Raw genomic sequence first — 13,359 nt, 5'->3', positions numbered from 1 at the left:
GTAGGGGAGCTCTGGTGGCTCCACAGAGTCCGACAGCCAAGGACCAGGGGAGGACTGGAGCACTTTCCGAGGAGTGAGAGGACAGAGTGAGTCAAGACAGGAGGAGAGGGTGGCAAGGAGAGTGTCGGTTGCAGAGTTAGGCTGCAGAAGTGAGAATGAGTCCGATGAAGGGAGGGATGAGAGAACAGTTGAGGCCAGAGCATGAGGAGAGAGAGAGCGAATGTTGCGGCGGACCAGTGTGGTATCTGTCGGTGAGGGCAGACAGTCTGATCGGGAGAGTGGGAGGGAGAACATAATGAAGTAGTGGTCAGAGACATGAAGTGGGGTTACAGAGAGATTGGTAGTAGAGCAACTCCTGGTGAAAATGAGATCGAGGAGGTTGCCAGCTTTGTGAGTAGGGGGTGATGGAGTGAGCAGAAGAGCGAAGGAGGAGAGAAGAAGTAGTAGGTCTGCTGACTTCTCGGGCTGGATGTTGAAGTCCCCGAGAAGGACGAGTGGTGGACCATCTTCAGGGAAGTTTGACAGTAGGACGTCAAGCTCCTCCAGAAATTCTCCAAGGGGACCAGGTGGGCGGTAGAGAACAACAATGGTTACTGGTGAGGGAGAGGTGATGGAGACAGCGTGGAATTCAAAGAACCGTGGAGAGAACTGTGGCAGTGGATGGAGGGAGAACTTCCAGTCACGGTTGATAAGAAGACCTGTTCCTCCACCCCTACCAGTGGGTCTAGGGGTGTGAGTGAAGGAGAAGGCAGCTGAAAGAGCTGCAGGAGTGGAGGAGTTGGTTGGTGTTAACCACGTCTCAGTGAGGGCAAGGAAGTCCAGTCAATGCTGAGCAGCAAAGCCAGAGATGAACTCAGTCTTACGACATGCAGACTGGCAGCTCCAGAGTCCACCTTGACGAGGTGCTGAGTGTGTTTAGAGCTGCACAAGGTTGCAATAAGTACGACAGGCTGAGCGAGGTCTGAAGAATCTACGAGTTGAAACTCGAACCGGGATTGAGTAAGTCGTCATGGTCAAGGGAAGAGGTAGAAAGATGGTACCAAGAGCAAAGCAAAGTTTGAAATTTTTTCAGCTAAAATGACTCAGACGAGAAGCAAATTTAAAGAAAATACTATACCAGAAGAAATTAAAATGCACTGAGGACACGTCTTTACTGAGGACACTCCTGGTTCTGTCTGTCCTCACATCTCTCTGTCTGTCTGTCTCTGTCTGTCTGTCTGTCTGTCTGTAGGAGGTGAGTGTGGACGTCCTGCTGGAGGACAGCGGTCTGTCTGTCCCCGTCCTCCTCCACGCTCTGCAGCCTCTGATCTCAGAGGGAGGACCTCTGACCTGCAGCTCCCCAGAGGAGCCCCGCCATGGTCAGTACCACTCTGCTCCTCCTGCTCCTCCTCCTCCTCCTCCTCCTGTCCCCAGGTGTGCTGCAGGTGAACTAGGAGGCGTGGCTCCAGAGCCAGGGGGCGTGTCCTCCTCCTCCTCCTCTCACCTCCTCCTCCTCTCCTCCTCCTCCTCCTCCTCTCACCTCCTCTCTCCTCCTGTCCCCAGGTGTGCTGCAGGTGAACCAGGAGGCGTGGCTCCAGAGCCAGGGGGGCGTGTCCTGGGTGCAGCTGCTGCCCAGACAGACGTACCTGAAGGTGGACGAGGACGCAGCAGGAACTCTGGAGAGGAAGAGGAGCTTCATCTACTGCCTCATCGTCAGCATCATGAAGAGGGAGAAGGAGATGCACATCGACAACCTGGTCTTCAAGGTCCGAACCACTACAGAACCAGAACCACTAACAGAACCACTACAGAACCACTACAGAACCAGAACCACTAACAGAACCACTACAGAACCAGAACCACTAACAGAACCACTACAGAACCAGAACCACTACAGAACCACTTACAGAACCACTAACATCACCACAACCAGAACCACTAACAGAACCAGAACCACTATAAGAACCAGAACCAGATCCACTAACAGAACCAACAATTTAACTTTAATTCCATAGCACACAAAGTCTGATTTAAACCAGAATATTTCTGTATTTCTGATATAAACCATATTAAAGACTTAAACCAGATTATTTCTGATATAAACCAGGTTAAAGTCTGATTTAAACCAGAATATTTCTGTATTTCTGATATAAACCATATGAAAGACTTAAACCAGCCTTTGGCGCCTCCGTCAGGACCAACAATGAATTAGTGATAAAGGGTGGCTGTAGTCTGACGGGTCTCTCCTCGTCCCCCTTCAGGTCCTGGACTCGTGTCAGAAGCAGGAGGCGTCTGGCTCGCCGGGCGCCGGCCGGTTCAGCTGCAGCACCAGCGACGTGCTGTCCTGCATCATGCACGTCATCAGTAAAGGCTGCGTCCGCCGCAGCGACGACAACCCGCACATCGTGGAGTTCCTGCCGGAGGACCCGTCCACGCCGCAGAAAGGCCAGGCCCAGTTCTCCTTCAGCCGGGCCGAGGTCCGCAAGGACGCCGCCACCGCCGCCGACAGCCAGGCCGACATCAGGTGTGACCTCTGACCTCTGACCTCACTCAGTCTGTTCATGTTGTGTGTTCAGGTGGAGAAGAAGCTGTTTGATCGTCACCGCCTCGTGATTCACCTCGCTCAGCGCTTCGTTTTAAAGTCAGAAACACGAGGAACGCTTCGTTTTACCGCTCTGTCCTTTCACAATAAAGTCCTGGAAATATACCATTTATTGATGATGATAATAAATTATTAACCTGATTATTTCTGTTATAAACCCAGTTAAAGTCTGACTTAAACCAGACTTATTTCTGTTATAAACCCAGTTAAAGTCTGACTTAAACCAGAATTATTTCTGATGTAAATCAGATTGAAATCTGACTTAAACCAGAATTAGTTAAGACTTAAACGACTTATTTCTGTTATAAACCCAGTTAAAGTCAGACTTAAGACAGACTTATTTGAGGGTGAAGAGATGAAAGATTTGAACTTGCGATTTAAAGATTCTCTGAGATTTAATGATTCTCCATTAATGATAATGAACACTGTTAATAATTCATTATTGTGACTGAGCTGTAAAGTGAATCGTTGCTGGTGTTTGATCAGATAAAAACCATCTGAGTTCAGTTTTTTGTGTTTCTCCTGCTCAGCTTTTCAAACATTAAAACATTCATCCAAACAGACAAAATGTCAAATGTTTAATTTTCTACAAGAGAAAATAAAGAAAGATTTCAACTTTTCTTGTTGCGTTTTGACTTATTTTGTAGTAATTAACATGATTTTTAATTCTTAAAAATTCATAAAGCATCAACAAATAAGCTAAAATAAAAAATGTTGCAGCTCAGTTTGATCAAAATGAATCATTTTGCAACTATTTGTGTTAAATAATGGAACATCCTGTAATAATAATAATAATATTAGAATAATATATAAATATGTAACAACACTAATTGTTTATTATTATTAATAATAAACAATTTAATACATTTTTACACAGCACTTTTCTTAAAAAGGTTATAAAAAAGGACATCGGATTAAAAAAACACAAGTTTCTTATTAGTTCCATAACGAAAAACTTTCAGCCACAAAGAATCAATCAATAAAACAAGAATAAATATGTAAAAAGCAACATAACCCAGAAGAAATATAAAAAGTTAGGAACAGTGTAACATATATATACATTTAAAGTAAACAGTATCATCTGCATACAAGCCCACGTGTATTTATAAAGATATATACATTTATATATATATATATATTTATATATATAATTTATATATAAAGTAAACTGCAGTATCATCTGCATACAAGCCCACATTTATTTATATAGATATATATGTATATACATATACATTTATATATATATATATATATAAAGTAAACAACAGTATCATCTGCATATGAGCAACTTTTAACCATCTGAAGCCCAACAGTTTCCTTGATTAAAACAACATTTCTCTACATGTTGACGTGTTTCCGTGTCTTGTCCTCTCCTCTCGGCTCTGTGTAAACCGTCTCATGTTTCAGTGCTGACAGCTGATTGTTGGACACATTTTCATCAAACATTTAAGTGTCAGATTTGGTGAATTCTAAACATCTGATGATGATTTCAGTTTTTCCAGGAATCGTTCTAACCTGTCGCTGTGTTTGTGGAACACATTTATTTAACTTTGATGAGACGCCACCGTGTCTTTGTTTCCTCCTCACTGATCATCGTACCGTCTCAGCCGCTGTTTGTTCAGAAGTTTTAGCTGTTTTCCTCTGCTCCCTGTGTCAGTTTCTGTGTGGGCGGGGCTCAGCCAGCTCCTCCACAAACACTCTTTAAACTGATAAATAAATCCACTGCTCTTTGAGAGGGTGTGCTTCCATCATTATGCTGTAATTATATCACTTATAAAAGTAAATTATGAAACGTGTAGTTTCCCCTCTGAAGTTAAATCCATTTAAGGCGGAAAAGCATTACCGCATTTCTACCATTAAAGCTGGGAAAGCGGATACATCGTTTTGTAGTATTTGTCGTTTTTTGCACCTATTTTCGGTCTCTTGGCCAATGAAATGCATCAGAATACATGTGGGAGTGTCGCAATGCAACACGTTGATTTTTAAAATAACTTGATTGAAGGTTTGGACAAATAAACTCAACTTCTCACGAAAGCCACAGGTAAAATCTATTATTTAATAGGAAGAGTTGACACTTCTGTTGAATTTACAGAAAAACTTCAGGTTTTAGGGGCTGATTTTAAAATCACCAATCAGAGGTTTTACAGGAAGTTTTTACAGACGTTTTAGGCCTAAATGGGTTAATTTATTATTATTTCAAGCAACATTAAAGGTTCAGAGTTCTTCATCACCGTAAACAGCTATTATTTTGTTATTTTGTTTTGTTATGATGACACCACTTCTGGTCACAAACAGTCGATAACTTTGCAGAAAAGTGCAGCAACACGAGACGTAACGAGGAGCTAATATTACTCACTAATCCAGCAGGAAGTTCAGCTCGTCGCTTGAGTTCTTGAAGCTTTGTGTCATCAGGAGATCATCGGAGAGAGTCTGCCGGCGTCTTTTTAATGTCAAACAGCGACGATCTGAAGCTTTAGAGAGGAAGGAAACCTTCAGTAAAATACACTGAAATCACAAACAAACTGCTGCTGTAAAAACTGTGTGTGTGTGTGTGTTGCAGTCTGATTTCGGCGCCGCGGCGTTTCGAGGACGGCGTTCTGGACGCGGTTCTGTTCTCGATGGGTCGAACCATGACGCAGACGGAAATTCATCAGCTGATGCAGAGGACGGTCCAACAGGTCAGACAGAAACAAGATAAAACAACCACAGACACTAAACAACCTCAGAGAGACAGAAAACAACCACAAAGAGACAGAAAACGACCACAAAGAGACAGAAAACGACCACAGAGACAGAAAACAACCACAAAGAGACAGAAAACGACCACAGAGAGACAGAAATCCACCACAGAGACAGAAAACAACCACAAAGAGATAGAAAATGACCACAGAGACAGAAAACCACCACAAAGAGACAGAAAATGACCACAGAGACAGAAAACGACCACAGAGAGACAGAAAACGACCACAGAGAGACAGAAAACAACCACAAAGAGACAGAAAACGACCACAAAGAGACAGAAAACGACCACAGAGACAGAAAACAACCACAAAGAGACAGAAAACGACCACAGAGACAGAAAACAACCACAAAGAGACAGAAAACGACCACAGAGAGACAGAAATCCACCACAGAGACAGAAAACCACCACAAAGAGACAGAAAATGACCACAGAGACAGAAAACCACCACAAAGAGACAGAAAATGACCACAGAGACAGAAAACGACCACAGAGAGACAGAAAACGACCACAGAGAGACAGAAAACAACCACAAAGAGACAGAAAACGACCACAAAGAGACAGAAAACGACCACAGAGACAGAAAACAACCACAAAGAGACAGAAAACGACCACAGAGACAGAAAACAACCACAAAGAGACAGAAAATGACCACAGAGACAGAAAACGACCACAGAGACAGAAAACGACCACAGAGAGACAGAAAACGACCACAGAGACAGAAAACCACCACAGAGACAGAAAACCACCACAGAGACAGAAAACCACCACAGAGACAGAAGTTGACGTGTCCGTGTGTCCTCAGGTGACGGGGACTCTGAGTCTGGACCCGGACCGGGCCGAACACCTTCTGGTCCACTGTAAGTGGAACGTGGATCTGCTGGTTCAGCGCTACACCGACGACCCCGACGCTCTCATCATCGCCGCCGGACTCAAGTCCAGAAACCCTCAACCTCCTCCAAGCCCCGCCTCCACCTGCCCCGTCTGCCTCAGCCCCCGCACCGCCGAGCCCGTCCCCTCACTGAGCTGCATGCACTACTGCTGCAGGGTCAGTCCCTGCTTATTGATCACTGGTTATTGATCACTGATCACTGGTTACTGATCACTGGTTACTGATCACTGGTTACTGATCACTGGGCGATTGATCCCTGGTTATTGATCACTGATCACTGGTTATTGATCACTGGTTACTGATCACTGGTTACTGATCACTGGGCGATTGATCACTGGTTATTGGTTACTGGTCACTGATTACTGGTTATTGATAACTGGTTATTGGTTACTGATTACTGGTTATTCTTTACTGATGACTGGTTATTGGTTACTGATTATTGGTTACTGGTTCATGCTTATGTGTTATTGGTTATTGATAACTAGTTATTGGTTACTAGTTATTGATTACTGGTTATTGATAACTGGTTATTGGTTACTGATTACTGGTTATTGGTTACTGATTATTGGTTACTGGTTCATGATTATGTGTTATTGGTTATTGATAACTAGTTATTGGTTACTAGTTATTGATTACTGGTTATTGAGAACGTGTTACTGGTTATTGGTAACTGATGACTGGTTATTGTTGTTTGGTTACTGATTACTAGTTATTGGTTACTGGTTATTGATTACGTGTTACTGGTTATTGGTAACTGATGACTTGTTATTGGTTATTGATTACTGGTTACTGATCTCTGGTTCCATGCTGCTGTGTCACAGTCGTGCTGGCAGGAGTACCTGACGGCGAGGATCGAGCAGAACCTGGTGATGAGCTGTAACTGTCCGATCACAGACTGCCAGGCTCAGCCCACCTCGCTCTTCTTCCGCAGCATCCTGACCGACGGGGACACCATCGCCAAGGTAACGCCCCGTCCACCCCCCTTGCGTTCACACAGCTGACAGTTATACAGACGTGAAGTGACGCGTGCCGCTCTCCCCTCAGTACGAGAGTGCCTTGCTCAGAGGGTACGTGGAGTGCTGCTCCAACCTGACGTGGTGCACCAACCCTCAGGGCTGCGACCAGATCCTGTGTAAGGAGAACATGGGCAGCATGGGGACCTGCTCCAAGTGCTGCTGGTCCTCCTGCTTCAGCTGCAACTTCCCCGAGGTCAGAGGTCACACACACACACACACACACTCACTCACTCACTCAGACTGCTCTCTGCTGACCAGAGGGGGCGCTCTCTCTCTCTCAGGCCCACTACCCGTCCAGCTGCAGCCACATGTCTCAGTGGATGGATGACGGAGGTTATTATGAAGGCATGAACATGGAGGCTCAGAGCAAACACCTGGCCAAGCTCATCTCCAAACGCTGCCCCAGCTGCCAGGCCCAGATCGAGAAGAACGAGGGCTGCCTGCAGTACGTTCACCTGAAACACACCTGAAACACACCTGTCTCACAGCTGTCAAATAACTGTAACACACCCGTCACACACCTGAAACACACCTGTCACACACTTGTCTCACACCTGCAACACACCTGTCTCACAGCTGTCAAATAACTGCAACACACCTGTAACACACCCGTCTCACACCCGTCTCACACCCGTCTCACACCCGTCACACACCTGTCTCACACCTGAAACACACCTGCAACACACCTGTCTCACAGCTGTCAAATAACTGCAACACACCTGTAACACAACCGTCTCACACCTGTCACACACCTGAAACACACCTGTCACACACCTGTCTCACAGCTGTCAAATAACTGCAACACACCTGTAACACACCCGTCTCACACCTGTCACACACCTGAAACACACCTGTCACACACCTGTCTCACACCTGTCACACACCTGAAACACACCTGTCACACACCTGTCACACACCTGTCTCACACCTGCAACACACCTGTCTCACAGCTGTCAAATAACTGCAACACACCTGTAACACACCCGTCTCACACCCGTCACACACCTGAAACACACATGTCACACACCTGTCACACACCTGTCTCACACCTGCAACACACCTGTCTCACAGCTGTCAAATAACTGCAACACACCTGTAACACACCCGTCTCACACCTGCAACACACCTGTCTCACAGCTGTCAAATAACTGCAACACACCTGTAACACACCTGTCTCACACCTGTCACACACCTGAAAAACACCTGTCACACATCTGTTACACACCTGTCAGTAACACCTGGTGATGATGTCACTCTGTCCTCAGTATGACCTGTGCCAAGTGTAACCACGGCTTCTGCTGGCGGTGTCTGAAACCATGGAAACCAACACACAAAGATTACTACAACTGCTCCGCTATGGTTGGTCCACACTCTGTCACATGATCCCAGCCGTCCAATCACAGCCTCTGATGTGTTTAACTAGGTGTGTTGTTGCTGCAGGTGAGTAAAGCAGCGCGGCAGGAGAAGAAGTTCCAGGATTATAATGAGCGATGCACCTTCCACCACCAGGCCAAGGTAACACACCTGTCCTCTACACCTGTCCTCTGTCCACCTGTCATCTACACCTGTCCACCTGTCATCTACACCTGTCCTCTGTCCACCTGTCCTCTGTCCACCTGTCCCCTGTCCACCTGTCCTCCTGTCCCCTGTCCACCTGTCCTCTGTCCACCTGTCATCTACACCTGTCCACCTGTCCTCTACACCTGTCCTCTGTCCACCTGTCCCCTGTCCACCTGTCATCTACACCTGTACCTGTCCTCTACACCTGTCCTCTGTCCACCTGGCCTCTGCTGTCTCAGTGAGTCCAGTCTCTGTTTCAGGATTTTGCCATCAACCTGGAGAACAAAGTGTCGTCCATTAATGAAGCTCTGCAGATGAAATCTTTGACGTTCGTCATCGACGCCTGTAAAGTCCTCGCTCAGGCTCGGAAGGTACCAACCCGCCGCCGCCGCCATCAGGCTGCCTACAGGTGTAGTGTACCTGTGTTGACTGTGCCCTGCTCTCTGTCTGCAGGTGCTGGCCTACGCCTGCGTCTACAGCTACTACAACCAGGAGACGGAGAAGATGGACGTGATGGAGCAGCAGACGGAGGCTCTGGACCTGCACACCAACGCCCTGCAGATCCTGCTGGGTGAGATCACACTCACATGTTTATATCCTGGGCTGTTTGAACTGGTCTCACTGGTCTCACTGGTCCTGTCTGTTCCCAGAGGAGACGCTGCTGCAGTGCACTGACCTGGCCTCCTGTGTCCGTCTGCTGAAACCAGAACACCTCAACACCGGACTGGAACTGATCCGACGCATCCAGGAGCGTCTGCTGGCCATCCTGCAGCACTCCATCCAGGTGACCAGTCTGGACCTGGTTCAGAACCAGTCTAGAACAAACCAGTCTGGACCTGGTTCAGAACCAGTCTAGAACAAACCAGTCTGAACCTGGTTCTAGAACAAACCAGTCTGGACCTGGTTCAGAACCAGTCTAAACCAGTTTAACCCCACTCTAACCCACCGTAGTCAGTATAGTATTGGCGTCACCAGTCCAGTTAACCAGTTGACTCCCATTACTCCCAGTATGATGTCTGTCGTGTCTGTGTGTGATCAGGACTTCAGGGTGGGTTTCCAGTCCAAGAGCGGCCAGGAACCAGAATCCACGCAGGCCTCCAACCTGTCCAACAACAAGGACACCAACAAAGTGTGAGTGTAAACATTCAGGACAAAATCTGAAGGAAAAACATGGAAATAAATAAAACGATAGAAAAGAAATGAAGACAAACACAAATAAATGTATTTTTAATTTATAGGATAATCAAATCACTTTGTGTTCTTCAGGTCGAAGTCGGAACGAGCGTCAGACTCCGGAGATTCTGACAACAACAACTGCGCCGGCGAGGACGGCGGCGAGGAGGCGGAGGACGACGACGAGTACGACGAAGAGTACGTCCCCGAGTGGCACGAGGACTACGACGAGGACGACATCGACGAGGACGACTTCTTCTCCGACGACGACGAGTCCGAGAACCTGGAGAGGGACTTCAGCCCCTTCGACTGAAAACTAACGGCAAGAGTCGAAGAGGAGAGAGAGGACGAGGCGGACCCCGCCACGGCCCCGCCCCCTCACCTGAGGGACAGGAGACGATCAGAGGGACGTCCTTCTTCACCTGAACCCCCGACCCACACAGCTGCACTCGCTTCTACACTTCCTGTATTTCTTCATCTGTGTTTTCATAAAATCAAAGTACGGGAAGAGACGAGGGACACTGAAGAAAAACAAGTTCTGAGTTTCAGTTTTAAATTCTGAGACAAAGACGGAATTCTTAGTTTAGTCTTTAAATTCCAACAATTCTGCCAAGAAAGTTCTGTTTATTTTTATTTGTCATACACCAGTCTGAAACTAGTTCAAAAACAAATTTTAAAACAAGACCTAAACCAGTTTAAAAACAAAGTTTAAAACAAGGCTTAAACCAGTCTGAAACCAGTTTAAAACGAGACGTAACCAGTCTGAAACCAGTTCTAAAACAAAGTTCAAAACAAGACTTAACCAGTCTGAAACCAGTTCAAAAACAAAGTTTAAAACAAGACTTAAACCAGTCTGAAACCAGTTCAAAAACAAAGTTTAAAACAAGACTTAAACCAGTCTGAAACCAGTTAAAAAATAAAGTTTAAAACAAGACATGGAAGTCTGAAATGTGTGCCCAGTCTAAAACCAGTAAAATGTGTCAAAGTGTGAAAACAGTCAATGTTAGAAACCAGTTTAAGTCCAGTCTGAAAAGATTGCAAATTTAGTTTGATACCAGGCTGAAACCAGTTTAACACCTGTATAAAATTTGAAACCAGTTTGAGACGAGTTAAAAGGATTTATTAGTTTTGGCCCAGAACGTCGTCTTTCATCTCAGACTTTTTTTTTTCGTCTCGAAAGAGATTAAAATTTAAAAAGTTCAGAATTTGTTTGAATTTAAATCTCAGAACTTTTTTTTCCCCTCGCGGTCGTGTCCCGACATCTCTCCTGTACTGAACCTGAATCGGGACCTGGTTCAGGACCTGATTGTGGTGTCTCTGCTGAGTTAGTTTGTGACGTTTCACAGAACAAAATGTTTGAGTTGAGAAACAGAAAAAGGGAGTGAGAGACCGAGTCCACGTCTCGTTCATCTTTCTGTACACCTGGTCCGTCACACGTTCTGCCTTGATTTCTTTTACGATGGAGGTTGCCTTCATTTGGGAGTAAAGAAGAATATTAATAAAATGCAACTGTAACTGTTTTCAGATTTAGATTTACTTACAGATCTGTTCTTGTTTTTTACGTTTGTAGAGTTGGATGTTTCTATGCATCTGAAGGGTTAAATCCTGAGCAGAGTGTCAGTAGGAGCCTCTGAAGTATCGCTGCAATAACCGATCCATCGATCGATCGCCATCGGCCCGCTGTCCGTCATTGCTGAGCAAAGACTGTCGCCTGCTCCGTTTGTTTTCTGTCTTTGAAAAGGACGACGTGAGGAAGAGATTTAGGTTTGTTCTGCCGGAGTCCAGGGACGTCTGATATCTCAGCTCCCTGTTTTGCTGTAATTTTGAGAGATCCTATATTCATATTGTTGATGTTCTATAATGTTCTTTCTGGTTCCTTTTGTTGGAGTCGAGCGACTTCAGCCAGCAAACTAAATAAAAGCTTTTTCTGCTGCAGGACGACTCTCATTTCATTAAAACATAAACTATTTCATATACTATTTATTTTTATTTACTATTTGTCAGTCGGGGAATTGTAATCCGGTCTAATAGGGTCCCGATAACGTAGATATAATTAGCTTCTTATGTCTCTTTATTCAGACTATATTCATTTATATTCTGTTATATTCATCAGCCACCAGACTGCATTGATAAAAACAGCGATTTCAGTTCTAATAACACAAACTAACAGACGGGGCGGCGGTGTTTTAGCTTAAATTACTGTTTTTGTTAATAGAGTCTGGTGGCTGTGAAGCGTAGCTAACAGAGAGCTAGCTGTCCAGCTGACTGGATAATAAAAACATCAAACACACTTCAAAAACCCAAACTATAACTTTTAAAAAACAAAAGCAACTTTCTTCAGCTGTTAGAAATTAGCCACTGGAGCTAACTAGCTTACTGCTGCTAACCATGAATTACAGCCTGAATATAAGCTGTGTCTTTTTATTATTGTTATTATTATTAAATATTATACAAGTGTTTGTATGTAGTTTAGTTTTACAAACAATGAATTATCATGCCTTCTTCACTCATAACCACCAAGGTTATAATAGTTTTAGATTTTTTATTAGTTTTAGTTTTCGTGGACAATTTTTGTTTTTAAATTCAGTTAGTTTTAATGAGTTTTTAGAGTGAGTTTGCTAGTTTTAATTAGTTTTTATTTTTTGGAAAATGCTTAGTTTAGTTTTTATTAGTTTTAGTTTAGTTTTTATTAGTTGTAGTTTAGTTTTTAGTAGTTGTAGTTTAGTTTTTATTAGTTGTGGTTTAGTTTTTATTAGTTGTAGTTTAGTTTTTATTAGTTGTAGTTTAGTTTTTATTAGTTGTAGTTTAGTTTTTATTAGTTGTAGTTTAGTTTTTAGTAGTTGTAGTTTAGTTTTTATTAGTTGTAGTTTAGTTTTTATTAGTTTTAGTTTAGTTTTTATTAGTTGTAGTTTAGTTTTTAGTAGTTGTAGTTTAGTTTTTATTAGTTGTAGTTTAGTTTTTATTAGTTTTAGTTTAGTTTTTATTATTTGTAGTTGTTTTGTAATGGGGTATTTGTTGGGTCCAGATTCAATAAGGTCACAATAAATGTTTATTTATTTCCTTTGTCTGATCCATCTCAGCCCCAATAAGTTTATTAAGTCATAAAACCAGATAGATGAAATAGATTTCATATCAACCAAAAAGGTTTACGGATGGAAAAAGTTGACAAAGACGAAAACGAAGGACATTTTCACTATAATTTTAGTTAGTTTTAGTTAGTTTGGAACCAGAAAATACAGTTTCAGTTAGTTATCTTTTTTTCTAAAAACTAATTTTTTTATTTCAGTTAACAGAAAGGTTTTTTCAATTCTTGCTTTTGTTAACTATAATAACCTTGGCAACCTCCTCCCATAGATATCTATGGGTAAATCACCTGGAGAAGAAGGTCCTCCCGCCG

General features: G+C 43.9%; 1 protein-coding gene across 2 annotated transcripts in view; it reads left to right on the top strand.

Annotated features, from left to right (window-relative positions):
• LOC131993789 (cullin-9) overlaps positions 1-11,895 on the top strand; it is a 40,404-nt gene extending 28,509 nt beyond the window's left edge. For both annotated transcript variants that reach the window (XM_059359825.1, XM_059359824.1), the window contains 15 exons: positions 1,232-1,358; positions 1,543-1,745; positions 2,241-2,503; positions 5,142-5,259; positions 6,127-6,369; positions 7,035-7,175; positions 7,258-7,422; positions 7,511-7,674; positions 8,495-8,588; positions 8,670-8,744; positions 9,050-9,160; positions 9,243-9,360; positions 9,440-9,573; positions 9,829-9,920; positions 10,056-11,895. In XM_059359825.1, the coding sequence (XP_059215808.1) occupies positions 1,232-1,358; positions 1,543-1,745; positions 2,241-2,503; positions 5,142-5,259; positions 6,127-6,369; positions 7,035-7,175; positions 7,258-7,422; positions 7,511-7,674; positions 8,495-8,588; positions 8,670-8,744; positions 9,050-9,160; positions 9,243-9,360; positions 9,440-9,573; positions 9,829-9,920; positions 10,056-10,275 (2,268 nt within the window). In that variant the 3' untranslated portion in view covers positions 10,276-11,895. The remainder of the gene's footprint in view (positions 1-1,231; positions 1,359-1,542; positions 1,746-2,240; positions 2,504-5,141; positions 5,260-6,126; positions 6,370-7,034; positions 7,176-7,257; positions 7,423-7,510; positions 7,675-8,494; positions 8,589-8,669; positions 8,745-9,049; positions 9,161-9,242; positions 9,361-9,439; positions 9,574-9,828; positions 9,921-10,055) is intronic.
• Positions 11,896-13,359: the final 1,464 nt, after the last annotated feature.

This window comes from Centropristis striata, chromosome 20, assembly GCF_030273125.1.
Source record: "Centropristis striata isolate RG_2023a ecotype Rhode Island chromosome 20, C.striata_1.0, whole genome shotgun sequence".
Lineage (NCBI taxonomy): Eukaryota > Metazoa > Chordata > Actinopteri > Perciformes > Serranidae > Centropristis > Centropristis striata.
The sequence above is the reverse complement of the archived record's forward strand: the minus strand, read 5'-3'. Positions and strand labels throughout refer to the sequence as shown.